Raw genomic sequence first — 18,336 nt, 5'->3', positions numbered from 1 at the left:
GAACTGTTCAGTCATATAGATGCTTCCTGACCTGTTAAGTTCCTCCAGGAATGTGTGTGTTATTCTACATCATCTGATCCAGCAGTATGTCACTTCTTTCTGAGGAGTTTATTTTATTTTTTTAACCAACAGAGCCATCGCATCCCACCCCTCTGCCTATCCTTTTGATACAATGTGCATCCTTAGAAGTTTAGCTCCCAACTATGACCTTCTTTCAGCTACATTTGTGATGCCCACAACATCGTACCTGCCAATCTCTTAACTCTGCTAACTCATCCACCTTATTCCGTATACAGCATGCATTCAAGTACACCTCCAGTCCAGTTTCCATCAGCCTTTGTGATGCCATGTTACACTTTAACTCAAATCACTGACTGCAGTTTTGCCCTATTATCTGCCTGTCGTTCCTCACAGTCTCACTACACACTGCATCTACTTGTATACGAACTGCCCCACCCTCTGGTTCCCATCACCCTGCAAATTTGGTTTAAACCCTACCCATCAGCTTCAGCAAACCTGCCTGCAAGGATATTGATCCCCCTTGAGTCCAGGTGTAACCTGCCTTTTTTGTACAGGTTCATACCTTCCTCAGAAGAGATCCCAGTGATCCAAAAATCTGAAACCCTACTCCCTGCACCAGTTCCTCAGCCACACATTCACCTGTCAAATCATCCTATTCTTACCCTAACACATGGCACTGGCAGCACGCCCGAGATTACCACCCTAGAGGTCCTGCTTTACATCTTTCCACCCAACTCCCAATATTCACTCTCAGCACCTCATCTTTCCCTGCCCATGTTGTTGGTACCAAAATGTACCATGACTTCTGGCTGTTCACCCTCTGCTTTTAGAATGCTGTGGACCCAATCTGGGATGTCCCCAACCTTGGCACCTCGGAGGCAACTTGCCATCCAAGAGTCCCTTTCACTTCCTGTAACTCCAGAATCCTGACTGGAGTTATGCCTGCTCTAACTCCGGAATCCCCCATCACTACTGCACTCGTCTTCTCACCACCTCTCTGCACTACAGGGACCTGGTCACTGTGGCTTCCCCTGGTAGATCATTCCCCCCAACAGTATACTTATTATTGAGGGGAGGGGAGTACTCTGCACAGGCTGCCTATTCCCTTTCCCTCTCCTGACAGTCACCTGCCTCTGCAACTTTAGGGGCGACTACTTCATTCTCCCGTATGAGCCAAAGGTCATTCAGCTGCAGCTCCAGCTCCAGCTCTAGTTCCTTAACACGGTGTTTAAGGAGCTGTACCTTGATCCACCTCATGCTGATGTAGTTATAAGGGAGACTGGAGGTCTCTGAGTTCCCACATTTCACATGAACATACCGATAACCCTGGATTCACTCTCACTGTACAAATTACATACTAGTAGACAAAGAATGAAAGAAACCTCTGCCTTTTCTTAGAGCCTCCACCCCTCTCCTAAACCTGTTTAGCCAAAGCCTGACCACTGTAACAATGTCCACTCACACGATAGCTGCTCCGGTTACCTTTTTTTATTTGCTTTTGCCAAGTGCCTATTAGATCCTTTTGATTGAAGGTTGCCAAATAGTCCCAACAGGCCTCGAGCTCTTAAAATGATGCAGCATCTCTCCAACAAATGAGTACTCATAATGATTGAAGCCCGTCAAATTCAGAGGAAAAGTCAAAATAGTCTTACAGATCTTTTGACTAGGGTAGATTCTTAAATAAAATTGTCTGCAGGGGGCACTGCGAGCAGTAATTGATACCAAAGGTCGGCATTAGATTGCCATTTTCATTTCAGCAAACTGCAGGCACCCTGACAAAAGTGATTTGCTTCTTCTGCTAGGAAGGACTTTACAGGACCTGCACACTGTTTCATAAAAAAAAACAAATTGTGCAGATGCTGGAAATCTTGAGTAACATGCACAAAATGCTGAAAGAACTTAGCTAGTCAGGCGGTATCAATAGAGGGAAGTAAATTGTCGATGTTTTGGGCCAGGACCCTTCATCGAGACTGGAAAGGAAGGGTTCAGAAGCAAGATTATGAAGTGGGGGGGCGGGGGAAGGGGAAGGAATACAAGGTGAAAAGTGAGAGGTGAGACCAGCTGAGGGGAAATGTGTATGGGGGGGGGGGGGGTGGGGAAGGAGTGAAGCTAGGAATTGATAAGTGGAGGTACTAAGGGGCTGAAGAAGGAATCTAATAGGAGAGGAGAGTGAATCTTGGAAGCAAGGGCACCATCGTGAGGTGATGGAAAATGAAAAGGGATGAGAAAATACCAGAAGTTAGAGAAATTGATGTTCATGCCATTCGGTTGAAAGCTACCTAGATGGAATACGAGGCATAGATACCCCCCCCCCCCCCCAACCTGATTGTGACCTCATGGTGGAGGAATGGGACATGGGATACCTCAACTGCAAGTCTGTTGGGGTCGTTATTGTATCTGGTGCTCCCAGTGCAGCCTCCTCTACATTGGCGAGACTGTGAGGGACCAATTCATCGAATACGTTTGCTTCATCTGCCACAAAAGGCAAGATTGCCTGGTGGCCACTCACTTCAATTCTGCTTCCCATTCCCACGCGTCCTGATGAAAGGTCTCAGCTCAAAGCTTTGACTGCTTACTCCCCTCCATAGATGCTGGCTGCCTTGCTGAATTCCTGCACATCATTTAACAAGTGGACAGGGAACAAAAGGCATTGTAGAGAAAAAAAAATTACTGTAGGTAAAATTTTTGAAAATACATGGACATTGAATTCAGCTTCAATATAGGCACAACCAAGTTGACAGAGCCCTAGACAGCCAGTGGTGTAGCGGCATCAGCACCAGACTTCGAGGCGAATGGTCCCGGGTTCGAATCCGGCCAGCTCCTTGCAAGCTTTCTACCCTTTGGGTTGAGGATCCAACTCGATGCTCAGGAAACAGCAAGTTTGCCACCGGATGCACTACAAGGTGCAAAGAGGAACAACAACAATCAGAGCTCCTTCTATGTGCCACAGGTATAAGGGCTCCAGCTTTGTGGCAAATATAGTCAGTCATAGAAAAGTACAGCACAGGAACAGGCCTTTTGGCCCATCTGGTATATGCTCAACCATTTAAACTGCCTACTTCCATCGATTGCTAATGTGAAGTTAGATGACCAGCTGGTTTTGAATTTTGGTATGATGTATCGATCAAGAACCATATTAATTTTTTTTTTATAAAGACAAAAACAGTCACAGACACAAAACATTGCTTCTCTTGCCACAGATGCTGCCTGACCTGCCGAGCACCTCTTTTATTTCATTTCAGATTTCCAACGTCTGGGGATTTAAAAAAAAAATTATCAGATAGCAGTTCACCCTCCAAAAAAAATCACTACAGCAATATTGTTTGGGCAGAAACCCTCTGCAGGACCGAGAAGGAAGGGAGAAGGCATCAGAATAAAAGGTGGTGGGAGGGGAAGGAGCCCAGCTGGAAGGTGATCGATGAAGCCAAGTGGATAGGAAGATTAAGAGCTGGAGAAGAGTGTGATAGGAGAGTGGAGAATAGGAGAAAGGGGAGGAGGAGAAACCAGGGGGAATGATAGGCAAGTGAGAACTGGTAAAAGGTCACTGTCGGGAATGGGGACAGGGGTCCCAGAGTAGTTATGAAGCACTGCATGTGAAACTGTTTATCACATTCAAATCTATTTTGTGTGCATCAAAAATTTGAAAAGATGCTGCTTCTGATTCCATATAACCATTGAAAATGGAGAAAAATATGGGTTTTCAATAGCATGGCATTTAAAATAAACTTGTTAAAAGTGATTAAGAAATTATTGTCCTTTAAAATCGCAGAAGTTGCTGATCTTCAAAAAAAAATCAAACAGCATTTTCGTAGGAGACAATAAGGCACGAATACACCGTCAATTGTTGTATTAGTCACCTGTCAGTTTTTAACTGAGTAAAAGCAGGACTTCAGCAACCTTTACAAACCAATGTACTTAATATGAACAATACAGGTGTAATGAGAACCACAGCATCTATATCTGATGTCAAGTCCATAAATAAGTATTATCTTGAGAATAGAAAATCATAATCAGAATTTAAAGTGAGGTAAAGAGCTTCAGAGTAAGACGGCACTAAGGAATTATTAAATACTTAATTTACTCATGTATAACTTATACATTAGACGCAAAGCCAAGTTCACAGGCAAAAGATAAACCCGACTATACGAAGGCACATTAGTACAACCCAAATGGTATCCAATGTTCACTTTTATCTCAAATTCATGAAGCAAAATCATTCAGAATATTGCCACAATAGTTCTAGTTTGAAGAGTTCAAGTTGGAAGCATTTCTGACACCGCTCATCCCAGCTTTTCAATGATGCCATTGACAGAGTTCAAAAGTCCTAGGAAGTAACCATCTTGCTCCCCTTCTCTCCGCTCTTCAGCGGCCAGCTTCTCGTACTCTGATTGGAGCATGACCAGTAAGGCATTCAGGTCCTGAAAAGCCTGGTACTCATTCCTGCAGGCAGCCATCATAAGACTCATGGTCGTTAACACCTTCTCCCTTGTGTCATGTTCGGTCGATGTCAGGAGCTTTGGAACCAGTGCACACCAGCCGTGTTCCAGCATGAGTTGCAGCAAGTTAATCTCCTTATATTGTCGATATTTCTCCTTCTGCTGTGCAGTACTGTCTCTCTCTTCTTGGATGAGCTTCTGTGAATAACCAAAAAGCGCTCAGTAATATAATTTCCAGCTAATATCCAAATTCCTTAATTTACTGCTTTATTTTACTGAATCTCATTTTAATATGGATACCCGAAATTTATCTAATAGAGGAAACAAACACGAAGCAGAAGACTGCATATAAATTACGACCTCCAGCAGTAACCAGCTACTGTTGGTGTGTTAGTTTTACTTTAGGACCACTGGCTAAACATCTGCCCAGCATCTACAATCCTGCCATCCATAGTTATGATACCATAACTTGCAGAGAAGCAAAAAATAAAGATCGTGTGAAAACAATGGCCACAATAAAGATGGCATGCAGATCGCACCTAGACAGCATGGTGCGAATGCAATATTTGTAAAGGTAATTTATTCGGGACTATATTCTCACCTTCTCCAAGACCAAGTCATATAGCAGAGTCATCATTCGAACATGCAAGGACTCCGTTCCCCTTGCCTGAAAAAGTTGCCGCAGTACTTGAAGGCCGCCAAGTTTTAGAAACTGTTGTTGTGCAAAGGGAAAGTGTCGTAATAATGATGCCAATGCAAAGAGAGCCTGAAAAATAAAAGTGAAGAATTGGGATATGCCCAATGACACAACATTTAACATTACAATATGCTCACTTCCCATTTCTCAAAAATTAGTCTTCAAGTTCAATTATCATTCAACCTTACACAAATACCCATGAATACAGCCAAATTAAACTGTTCCCCTGAGACCAAGGTGCAAGACTCCATACCAATAGTCATACACAGCACACACTGTCCTTGAGTGACATCCTGTAAATTGATGGTGCATGGGTGTTATCAGCAAGAACAAGCAGTTCTTAGTCATCCAAAGAACACATGCATGCATGCATGCAGTCGGCTTGTCAGTCCATTAATCGAACACTTGATGGCAGCATGAACAGGAGGGGCCAGCCCTCAACCCAGCAAGGATGCTGTGCTGCACCACCTCCACTATCACCTCTCTTGGACTGCTGCAACAGGCAAGCCTGCGGCTTGAGGCCTAGTCCTTGCTACAACTGAGGACATGCAGCTCCCCTGCTATCTGTCTCTCCAATAAACAAGGAAAACAAACTTGTAGCATTTTATATTATCAAATGTCCAATAGGATCTTGCTATTACAAGAGAAACGTCCAAGACACTCACTTGCAGTTAGACTACACGTTGCCATTATGCACTGACTCCGATGCCTTCCTGTAGCAGGTAGTAACGTGGTCTGCACCAAATCCAGCTCCTCTGCTAATGAGCAACTCGCTGATAGGGTAGATTTGCAATACCCAAAGTTCTTCATGTCCATAGCTCTTTATTTAAAGATCAAACACCAAAAGATTTGCCTTTCAGGAACAACTTGTCATTAAGCTAAATCTCAGCTTTTAAAGTGTTTTCCATTGAAGAGTATTCCAAGAACCAAATGAATGAAAAGGCAAAACTCCTCAAGCAGTGTTCGATTTTGCAAACATTCTCCGGATGAAAAGAATTCTTCTACAGATCTCTTCTGGCCCATCCCCTACTGTCTTCAGCACTTGCGCCATGGGGGGGGGGGGGGGGGGAGAGAGGGGGGGGGGGGGGTAAGTTTCTTACCTGCTATGCCTCGAGAAGTGTACAAAACCAACAAGTCTTGCCCCAGCCAATCCAGCTTCTACTCATAACTAAAAGCACTCCAACCCAAGGGCATTGTGCTGAAGCTTCTCTGCTTCTTTTACGATGCAATCCCATTCCTCCAGGGGTGCGACATCAGAAATCCACGCAACATTCCAGCTGGTGCCCGAGCAATGTTTTATAAAGTTGCACAAAAAACTTCTTGTTCTTTTACTCTGCGCCTTGGCTACTAGAGGCAAGTATCCAATCTGACTTCTTCACCAGTTTATCTACGTGTGCTGCCACCTATAGCAATCATTGAATTATTACATTAAGGTCTGTTTGTTTCTCAATGTTCCTGAGGCCTTATAAATCTTGATACAAGTGATCCTGAGAGACAGCTGATCAGGTAACAGAAATTCTCTTTCAGAATATGCAAATCACTACCCAGATTTGAAACAGAAATAAAATTAATTCTCATATAGCTTACGTGCTGTTAATAAGCATTTTATTTTTCATCTTGCGTTTGTTGACGTATGTGGAGGTGATGCAGCTTCTTGTCATGAAATAAAGATACAATAAGAATGGTTGCTAGGAATCCAATTCCGGCTCCCCATACGTGGGTGCCACGTATGTCGTACTCTTCCCCTCCCCAAAGGATTTATCAGGATTCAATTGCATCTGCCCAATTTCCCAGCCGATGAATCTCATTCTGAAGCCTGACTACCCTTTCTGTAACACCAGTGTTTTGTCTCATCTGTAATTTGACTAACTGCATCTCCTACATTCACGTCAAGTCGTTAATGCAAGAAGCAGAGTCACTGTGATACACAGTTGGTCACAAGCTTCTAATCACAGTAGAAACCTTCAACCATCACCCTATTACTGAGCTAATTTTGGATCTACTTTGTCTTGGATCATTTGGTTTTTTTTCCCCCAGATCATTCTTCTATTTGGGATGCTGTTTATAGTACAACTGAAGTCAATGTAAACCACTGCCCTCAAACACTTAACTGGCCAGACAGGAACTTCAAGTGATCAGACTGATCAGATCAATCCCTGCCTTTCCTAGTGTGGACTAATGCTGTCCCTCGGGAATGTTTCCAATAATTTCTCAGCTACTGACACAGTGAATTAAACTAGGACCGCAGCCTTGTCTTTAGGCTTGGAGACTTGTGTGTCTCAGTGACCCGGAGACCTATGTAGGCTGGGGTCAGGCCTTTATGCTTTGGCTCTTGGTAGGGTCACCCAAGTCAAACAGGTCAAAGGGTAGAGGCCAGACTAAGATTGGCCCACTGGTCCTCCAGGTTCAGGGGTTCAGCTCAGGGCTAACAACCCCGACTGCTTAAAAAATTGGTACGGAAACAGCGATGAAGAATCCTTCTACATTTGAGTGTGAGAGCATTCCTGTCTTCACCCGGGACTTGCATGACTGCCAGTAGTGAAAACTGAGAGGAAGCTGATGTCATGATGAAGGAAGCCCTGAATGCTGCCAGAGATGGAGGACCTTCATTGCAGCCCTAAACCCCTGTGGTGTAATGGGCAGTAAGTAATGACATCAGGTCACCATTCTGCTCATGATTACCCAGTTTATCCCTGCTGTCCTTCTTCAGCAAGGGTTAGGGTTAAATTTGGCATCCTCCAGACACCTGGCACCTTCGCTGTGGCTAATAAAGTATCGTCATCAGGGCCCCAGATATCTCCTCCCTTGAAGAGGGCATGTGGGCTACTCCTGGGCTTGTTATTAATGTGGATTCAGCAAAATTATGTCAGAACTAATGAATTAAATTAGTCTACATAAAAGTAGGCAGATATTTCCTCAAAGTTGATTCATCTAGTAACCCTTCTAGAGTACTAATGCAGTGAAATATTTAACAACACTCAGTTGATGAGCACGTCACTGGTAAATGGAGGGCAAGACAGGTAAAAATTGGCATTTAAAAAAAAAATCAGGCAGAAGCTAGAGGTGCATCGAGCAAATGCTACAGAGTAAGGTTCCGATCATCCAATATTGGTGGGTGTGGGGTGGCGGTGGGGGTTGACAATAGCCTCCTCTTTCTTCTTGTGTGCACAGGGGGATGAATAGCCAATAGTCTCCTTTCCTAAATTCTAAACTTCAATAAATTGACAATCAAAACAATCATTATCCACACACTGTAAAACTAAGCTATCAAGCACAGTCATGCCGTTTGAGCCAATGCAGCATTTAAAGGTATTGTTTGAGTGTCAACACTCCCAGAACACACAGCTCCATTTTTAAGTTAGAAAATTCCCCAAAAAAACTTAATAAGCGCACCTGCACAATAGTGTAACGAAAGGCATTAAAAGCACTCAGAATGGCAAGAACAATTACGAAAAGTGGAGAGAGAAAACTAGTTTTGCCACACCTAGTAACGAATGTATGTCAGCCTTCTGAATTTAGTATTAAAGGAGCTCATTGATACATAGCAATGTCCATCAGTCGGGTGTTTGTAACCTGGAGACAGCTTGTATGCACAACATGAGAAGCAATTACACTTTCTTAGGAATTACAGATAAAAAAATGCAAAGTCAAAAGGCCTAAATAAATGTGTTTTCTAAATACATAGTTAAAAAAAAAAATCAGTTTCATGACTTAAAATCTGAGTGTGTTACCTTTACTAGTATTTGTCTTTGAACTAGTTACCAAAATAAGGCAGTATTTCATTACAAATATCTTGATATCTGGGCAATCAGCAAAACACCAGATACTGAAAATCTGAAATAAAAGCAGAAAATCCTGGAAAAATGCAGGTCAGGAAGATAGTGAAAGAGAAACATTATGTATTTCAGGATGCTGATGCTGCTTCACCAGGTTATTTGCTCTAGCATTTTCTGCTTTTAAACCTGCTACTGTGGTTCTGGCTACCACTTGGAATTTGCTTCTCCCGCTGGTTCACAGAAAGTTCTACTTTTCATCCATACCTTCTTTTTCACGAGCACAGGATTGTCAGTAGCCAACAGTACTAATAATTTCTGCAAACTCCCAGCTTCCATTGCTTCAATCTGAACTTTTGGATTTCTAGGGAATAAAGTGATTGTTTAACTTGCAGCAGTATTTCATGTTTTTCCAGAATATTATCTTAGAACTTTACAAAGAAGTTATAACCATACACTATAAATCAACGTTTCTTCATGTGGGCAATGTCGCCTGATGGGAGGCAGTGGGAGTTTCTAAGGGGGTGATAAAGGGGCAGTGGTGGTGGGGGGAGGGGGGAGGGGGAGAGCAGAAGAGGTGCTCAGTAACAAGAAGGGGAACCTAAGGCATTACACACTTAATTTAAGAAATGAATCAAATAAGCATTTGATCCTCAAGTGCCTCCTAGTTGATTACAGCAGTCACATCTCTTGCTAACCCACCATTCTACGTTTGAAGCACATTATAGTTGTTAAAAAGCAATGTGACACTTCTGTATTTGGCATATCCTGAGAAATCTGGACAGAAGAAAAAGTGTTATTTTTGGGCATTACTGCCACTCACTATTGTAGTACAGCGTTATCTGGTACGATTTCTAAACGCTAATCACACAGTGACGCAATTCCTGTGAATCAAGATACGGTGCTCAATGGAGTAAAGTTCAGAATTTGCTCTTTTGAATGGTCTTGACCACATTTCTCTAGCCCACAGCCCAACTGAGACATAACTGCCCCACTTCATGTACCTTCGGGCAAAGAGCCAGGATTTGCCTGAGCTTTTATGTTTATTGATCACAGCAGATGAGGTTGGACTTAAACAACAGGCAGTTGACCATGGTTATTAATCCAGAACAAAAATGGCAGAAGCAGGCCAAACAAAAAGTGTGGACAGTATAATGTAAAGTATCTGAAATATGGATTTATACCAGCACCAAGCAACTAACAGCAGCCAGTGCATCTATTGTGTGAACAGTTTTTTTTCCAAATGAGGCAACAAAACCATCCAGACTCCACATTTGAAAAGAATACACTCCTAGAAAGCAAACAAGAAATTGGCTTTTTTTTAGTCACTTTGGGAAAACTTTCAGAAACAGAGAAAAAAAAAATCAAAACGTGTTTGTCAGCACTTAACAAATGTGATGGTTTGCATGCTTCACACAATATTTCACTGCTTATTGCTAAATCTGGAAAGCCCCATACAATTGGAGAAGAACCGATTCTGCCAGCAGTAAAGGAGGTTCTCAGTAGTTTTGCACAAGTCACTGAAGCAAATAATTAAAGGGATTCCGCTCAGACCCAATGCTGTTCAAAGCTGAGTGGATAAAATGTTTGAGAATGTGGAAGACACATTGCGCAATATACTTATGAAAACAGAATTTGCTCTGCAGTTGGATGAGTCAACTTTGCCAGGCAACAAGCCTTTGCTTCTTGTAACGTTACCTTCATAAAAGATGAAACTATGATTAAGAGTTGTTATTTGCAAGGGGACTAGAAACAAATACAATGTAGTCGTCAATATTTCAGGTTGTTGGCGATTTTTCAAAGGAGAAACATTCTGCTCTCCAGCTTTCTTGCTTGTGCAACAGATGGGGTATCATCAAGGGCAGGACACCAGCATGAGGCTATCACTTTCTTGAAAACAGCTGTACCTACTGTATTCACTGTGTACTTGACAGACACCATCTTATCACAAAAAACTTAAGTGATTGGCTGCACAAGACATTACACACTGTTATCACAGTGGTAAATAAAGTCAAGTCCAATGCTCTCAATTCTCAACCATTTTGAGAGTTTTGCATTGACAATGCTTGCCATGGAGTTTAGATAGATAGATAGATAGATACTTTATTCATTCCCATGGGGAAATTCAACTTTTTTTCCAATGTCCCATACACTTGTTGTAGCAAAACTAATTACCTACAATACTTAACTCAGTAAAAAATATGATATGCATCTAAATCACTATCTCAAAAAGCATTACTAATAGCTTTTAAAAAGTTCTTAAGTCCTGGCGGTAGAATTGTAAAGCCTAATGGCATTGGGGAGTATTGACCTCTTCATCCTGTCTGAGGAGCATTGCATCGATAGTAACCTGTCGCTGAAACTGCTTCTCTGTCTCTGGATGGTGCTATGTAGAGGATGTTCAGAGTTATCCATAATTGACCGTAGCCTACTCAGCGCCCTTCGCTCAGCTACCGATGTTAAACTCTCCAGTACTTTGCCCACGACAGAGCCCGCCTTCCTTACCAGCTTATTAAGACGTGAGGCGTCCCTCTTCTTAATGCTTCTTGAATGCTTGCCTTTGCACACAGAGGTCAGATGGCTCTCAAAAGGAAACTGCCTGAGACGCTTTTTGAAACTATAAAATTCTTTGAAGACTTGAATGGTTCATTCAGTAAATAACTCAAGAATATTAGGCATGACATTACTTATTTGACCGAATTATTTGCTAAGTTTAATGAAATCAGTCTTCAATTACAAGGGAATGATGTGAATCTTATCAAAGTTATATCAGTTGTCTCCACATTTCTGTCCAGGTTAACTCTAGTTAAGTGAAACATTGGCTATCACGACCATTTCCAGTTTCCAAGCCTCTCTGAGTTGGAAGAGGAAGGAAGAATACCAGATGATGATCCTCAAGTATAGAGTCCCCACTTGGGTGAGCTGCACAAAGGCAAGTCAGAGAGATTTTAGGATTTTCCCTCAATCCAAATTCCAGATTGGATAATAAATCTATTCCTGTTTAATTGCAATGAGGAATTAAAATGAAGAATGGAGGAAGAACTTATTTCACCACAAAATAATTGAGAAGCTGAGGTTCAAAAAAATGTCACTTCTGGTTACAGAAAGAAATCTCAATGTATCCAGCACTGTAGAAAAATCAAGATGTTCTTTATTGCCTTCCAACATATTTAGTAGTATGCAGTTTCAGTGCAGTTACTCAACTTCTTTTAAAACAACACTGTCAATTACTGAACGTGGGGATCTGAGATTCCTTCTGAGCGACATGAAGTTCAACCCAATATTGAGAAGCTGATATCACTGCACCAAGCCCATCGATCTCATTGAAAGCAATGAAGTAGTGAATAGTTGGGCTACTAATATATGCTCTAAAATTATTGATGAAAATTGTTTTTACTGTAAGTAAGAAATAATTTTTGCTGTTACTTGTCACTGCTTTGAATTTTCAGTTCTTTCTTTCACTGTGCATCATAAATCAAAATTCTTTGTCAGTTTTAAGTAATGGCTAGAAAGGTGGGGAGCGCTGGCTATGAGGTCTGGTAGCCAAGTGCGGTAACCCAAAAAAGTTTGGGAACTACCGCTATAAACCAACAGCAGGGTTATCAAAAAAAACCCACACCTGTCAAATCACTTCTCAGAAAAATCTAGGATCAAAGAATTCAAAGTAAAAGTTTCATTTACATTACATGACTAATTTCCATGATGGTGTTGTCACAAAATGGTTAGCAACCAGGTCTGGAGTGCAGTCTCTTCTAAATATAGGGTAATGAAATAGTTACAGAAAGATTCTACAAACAGAAAGAATAGCAGCTTGAAAGCTCCACTCATATCGAAGACAAGTAGATAAATAATGGCCAGGACATTACCAAGAACTCATCTGTTCTGCTACAAATGATAATATGGGATCTTTAACTTCCACTGGTTTAATATTCCATCCAAAAGACTGCATTACTAACAGGTTCTTTGTACTGATTAAGTCCTCGATCATCTACTCAGAGCTCTGGAGAGGCACTTGATGCTACATGGTGACTCAGGACAATGCACTGCCACAAGTTCCCATTTAAGAACAAACCCAGATAACTATTAATATCGTGGGGCACCTTAATCAAGAACAATTACTAACATCCACTTTGCCAACGTATCTCATGACATCAGGTGAGACAATTGATCATAAGAAGAACAGGACCAGAATAATCTTGAGGAGGCTTTTAAAAAAAGTACTTGTTCTCTCCTGCTAGAATATATTAAATGTTGCCAATATATTGTCAGCCTTGGCAATGAGTTAAATGTCTAAATAATATTGGGTTAATTCTCTCTTAAAGAGGACAAATTTAATGTTTTGCAATGCCACTTAATTGTGGAGTCCAGTAAGGACTCTACTTGAAAACTGAGATTTAAGATTTTGTACTTTTTATTCCTGCTATTTTCTATACATCAATCCAATCGGAGTCTCTTCTTGTAAATGATTTAATTCCAATTCACCCCATTTCCTTGACCATTTTTTTTTACTTCATTAGTCCTCAAATCATTGATTTGGGAGATGCACTATATTCACAGAAAGTCCTCAATGCTCCATTGAATTTCAAAAATTAGCTGAGAAATGGAGAGAGGCATAAAACTGCCAAACAAAAGATAGCTTGATAAACACCTTCTTGGTCAGTACTGTTAAACTGTGTTGAGGTCCACCTCCATTAATCATAGATTAGAATTCAGTGATCACATAGTAATGAATTCCCTTTTACCAGCTCGAGGAAAATCAAACCAGTTATTACCCTGACAACATGGATCCCAAGACAAAGGCAGCATGTTCCCGAATTGGGGGCTCAGTGGCATTTAAGGCGTTGATCACAATTTGCAACCCACCAGTGGATACCAGGTGATTGGCATTGTCCACCTAGGAACAAGGATACAGAAATTATGCATTATCACCAATTCACAGCAAATACCTGGCTCACTTAACAAAAATCTGCCTGTACCTGATGGACATAATATTCCAGGTCATAAAGAGCTCCAATTTTCTCCTCCAGTGTTGCAATGGTATTATTAAATTTGCTGATGAGTTTATTGATTATTTCCATATCAGTCTCCATCACTACATTCATTGCTTCAAGGTCTTTCATCAACTCTTTCATTGGGCGGAAGGTCTTCCTCACCTTCACCTCGTAATCCTGGATGAAAACAAAAGACCAATTTAATCTTTCTGCAGTCCCGAGTTCTGGAATTCTCTCTCTAAACCATCATAAACCTCCATACACGTGTCCTAAGGTTGCTGCTAACTTAGTTTAGATTTCTGTCAAAATTTCTATTATACACTTTATGACTTTGCATTCCTAGCCTCACAAGTACAATACATGATTCTGATATCTACACTGCAAATTATTGGCAGAGAAGGGATTTTGATTTATTACATCTCTTCCATCGAGGAAAGGAAATCTGTCCTTTTGCAAAGATACTTCCATCAGTCACCATAACTATGTTCACAGTTTCTAAGTATAGTTCTGTTTAATTGCAAATCAAGTCTGTTAAAGCTGCGGGGACAGCCCAACCAAGACACCACAGATCATTTTCTAACCACATTTTCAATAGGCTCAATGACTTCTGAAAAGGAGGTCAGGCAAGCCAACATGGTTAAACCTTGAATTATATTATCCTGTGCATCAGAGGAGACTTCTGAAGAGAGCACTTGTCGATATTTTCTATTTTTACCATCCATCATTTGCGTGCCACATCCCCTGCAATAGAGTCAACTGAAAACAAATCAAAGTACTGGATGATATGACAGCAGTGTTTAGGGATGGTACTGGAAAACTCAAACATATCAAGAGTAAGAATCTATTAAATGAAAATGCCACACTCAAGTTTTACAAAGCCTGTTGGTTCTTTGAAATATCCCTGATAAAATAGGCAGTGAACTAGATCAAATGAAGGCTGAAGAAATTCTTTCGAAGTTTGAGTGGAGCATATGGGCAAATACCAGTGGTCCCAGTAGCCAAGAAGAAAGAATGGGTCTGTCAAGATCTGTGGTGATTTTAATGTCACCATCAACCCAGTACTGATAGCAGATCAATACCCTCTGCCCAGGATAGAGGAGGTCTTTGCAAACCTTTCTGGAGGGAAACACTTCAGCAAAGTGGACTTAGCTGATGCCTACCTCCAGGTAGAGATGGAAGAAGAGTCCAAAGTGTTTCTCACTATAAACACTCAAAGGGCTACAACACTACAATAGACTTGTATTTGCAGGCACTCAGTGTTACCTGGATGACATCACTGTCACTGGTCAGGATGACAAGGAACATCTCCAAAATCCCAAGACCATGCTAAAAAGATTGTGGGCTCAGAGCACGACACGACGAGTGTGAATTCTTTAAACCATCACTTACTGAGGTCACATCATTTCCACACACAAGGATTACACAAGTGTGCTGAGAAAATTCAAGCAGTGATGGATGTCCTGGCCAAAGGACATGTCACAGTTGTAGTCAGTCTGTTTTAAGATTGGGTCAGCTACTGTGGACTTCCTGCCAAACATGGCTACTCATAACCAGAGATCGGAAAGAAATGGTAACGGACAAAGCAAATGTGGAGGCTTTCAAAAAGGTAAAGGAAGTAGTGACTGTAGTCACACGTTATGATCCACATCGTTACGCACAGATTGACAAACAGGCCGAGTCTAGCTTGAGGTACAAAACATTTCAACCAGTACTTGTACGGGAGAGTGTTTAGACTCGTTACTAATTATCAACCACTAGTGCCCATTTTCAATCCACAGAAGGGTGTTTCACTAACAACAGCTGTACGAATGCAGAGATGGGGTCTGTTTCTTGGAGGACACAATTACAAGATCAAATTCAAGAGGATAACTATTCATGGAAATGCTGACAGATTGTCCTGTTCACCACGGGAAAAGGAAATTCACAAAAGAGGACACTGTTCTGGACATATTCCCCGAATGCAATCAAAAGTCTCCCGATCATGGCAGAGATGATACAAAGGGAAACCAGAAAGACCCCATACTATCTCAGGTCTGCATGGTAACCCAAAATATCTGTGCAGCAGAAATCTCGGTTCCCCCATTTTTACCAATGCCTGGATGAACTTGCCCTTGATGAAGGTTGCCTTATGGGTTATGGGGGAAGATTGAGAGTTGTACTATCCAAGCTGCAAACTAAAGTGTTGGAGAAGTCATAGTACATGGTGTCATCTAGGTGTGGTCAAAATGAAATCATTGGCTTGAAGCTCTGTCTGGTGGCCTGGGATGGATCAGAAGATTGCGCAGTTTGCCATGCACTGTTCAGGATGCCAAGAGCAGCACCTCTCCGTCCCAAGGAAAGGCTTGCATCGCCGAGGCAAAGTATTCTTCTAGATTTTGCTGGACCACTTATGGGCACAGATTTCTAGGTAGTAGTGGATGCAGCTACAAAGTGGCCAGAGGTGTTCCCAACTACCTCTGCTACAGCTGTGCACAGTGTTGACGTGTTGAGAAGCCTCTTCTCAAGGACGGGTGTTCCAGAGCCTTTAGAACCCAAGGTTGATTCACAGCCACAAGTCTCACCTGCCAAGCACTTCCTTGACTGGGAAGCAGGAAAGACATTATCCCACAGGAGTGAGAAAGCCTTCACAGCAATTTAAACCTGAATGAAATAATTTTAAATTTACTATGCTCTGGACATCTATATGTTAGTTGTATTATACAGTAAACTGTGTTTACATATGTATAAAAGTTGAGATGCATTCTGTATTGAGTTGGAGTTTATAGCTAGACAAGGAGAGTTTTGTGTAATTAATACTTCAGTATTATCTGAGTAATATTGTAAATACATTGTTAGATTAAGCATTCTTTGGTGTTTAAATAATGTATTGTGGGTTACATTTAAAAGTACGTAAATGGGGTACATCATTATGCCACATCCTATGCACACAGCTTGCTTAAAGTAAAAGTGAAAACTAAGACCTGTTCTCCTGGGTCCCATCTTTTTCTTGCAATTAGTTTTGTGTTTTGGAGTTACAAACATCTCACATTTATACAAGCTCTTTAATGCTCTTTGTCCAATAACCCTACATATCTCCCTTCAGTGAAAAAAAATGACAAATACAGAAGTACAAACAGGGATAATAATACTTCCAGCAAAACTTATGAATGAAGTAGTAGTACGTGGAAGGAAACGCGATCTCACGGCTGCCATTTAATTCAGCATTTAAATACAAATCTTGTTTCATCAAAAAGTAATTAACATTTTACAGTTTTCCTCCTTAACAGACTAAGTGCCTTCAAACTAATTACAGGTCATGGGGCGGGGCTGTGGAAGATAAGTAGTAGACTGGAAGTGCAATGGAAGTTGGATGATGAAATATTGCTCAGCACCCTGCTCTCCGATACTCCAGGACAATGAATTTCATGTTATTGTAAGGCTAATTCACAATATCACATCACTCATGAACTCCAGAGATTTGATATCCGTTTGTAGGAGCAAAAAAATAAAAAAATGATTATAACAGAACTGTTACACATGAGATCACAGTTATTCTTGCAACATGAAAAATTACACAAGTTTCATTGTCAAAGCAAATTATTTCCAGCAAGTTCTGCAATCAGCAGACTTTGTTCTTCGAAATTCAGGGCAATTCCTTTTGTAAACACATCATTACCTCCTCAATCTCTATGTTGCCTTCTTGTTTCATTAACTTCAGGGCCCTTTTCAGTTCCTTGGCTGTGAAAGATTTGGAGTTTGTATTCACCATTCCCTGCCTAAAAGGGATGAAGTAAAGCAATGACCAGGAGTCCTAATGAAGTCATCTTAAAAAACCAAAGAAATAGTCACATTCAATTCCAGTAATTAATCTGTGCTTAAGTATAGAATTTAAGAACAGTGGCATTTTCTGGAGGTTCAGCTGAATTCACATAAAGTTCTGTATTATGTTGGTCTGGGCCTTGTGTTTAATTAACCGTCAAGATCCCCCTGTCCTCACATTGTCCAGCCTAAAGATAACAAGTTCTAATAAACAAGAAAAAAACTAACATCTTTAAATGCTTTGCAACAAGCACACTTAAAGAGTTAAAATCCATAAATCTTTCAGCAAATTTACCGCAGAGCAAGATAACTTTCTATGTAAAATAATCATTGGAACTTCGTACCGACACAAGCCTGGTGGGAAATGAGCTCAAGTTGAGCTAGAGTCAGGAATCAAAAGATTGAGTGCTCAGACTTGATTTAGGTAAAATAATAAAATTGCCACTGTTCAGTGAGGAAATAGCTGTCAATAAATTTTACTGAGAAAGGTGGTTGTCACACACACAGATAGGATTAGATGTAGAGCAAACACGAGGAAATCTGCAGATGCTGGAAATTCAGACAACACACACAAAATGCTGGTGGAACACAGCAGGCCAGGCAGCATCTATAAGGAGAAG

General features: G+C 41.1%; 1 protein-coding gene across 2 annotated transcripts in view; it reads right to left on the bottom strand.

The window, feature by feature from the left end:
* Positions 1–4,082: 4,082 nt before the first annotated feature.
* Positions 4,083–18,336, bottom strand: part of sil1 (SIL1 nucleotide exchange factor) — a 23,065-nt gene continuing 8,811 nt past the window's right edge. For both annotated transcript variants that reach the window (XM_073067848.1, XM_073067847.1), the window contains exons 5-10: positions 17,574–17,673; positions 13,904–14,095; positions 13,700–13,821; positions 9,195–9,291; positions 5,059–5,223; positions 4,083–4,655 (exon numbers count right to left, since the gene is read on the bottom strand). In XM_073067848.1, the coding sequence (XP_072923949.1) occupies positions 4,302–4,655; positions 5,059–5,223; positions 9,195–9,291; positions 13,700–13,821; positions 13,904–14,095; positions 17,574–17,673 (1,030 nt within the window). In that variant the 3' untranslated portion in view covers positions 4,083–4,301. The remainder of the gene's footprint in view (positions 4,656–5,058; positions 5,224–9,194; positions 9,292–13,699; positions 13,822–13,903; positions 14,096–17,573; positions 17,674–18,336) is intronic.

This window comes from Hemitrygon akajei, chromosome 15 (genome assembly GCF_048418815.1).
Source record: "Hemitrygon akajei chromosome 15, sHemAka1.3, whole genome shotgun sequence".
In the NCBI taxonomy this organism is placed as follows: domain Eukaryota; kingdom Metazoa; phylum Chordata; class Chondrichthyes; order Myliobatiformes; family Dasyatidae; genus Hemitrygon; species Hemitrygon akajei.
The sequence above is the reverse complement of the archived record's forward strand: the minus strand, read 5'-3'. Positions and strand labels throughout refer to the sequence as shown.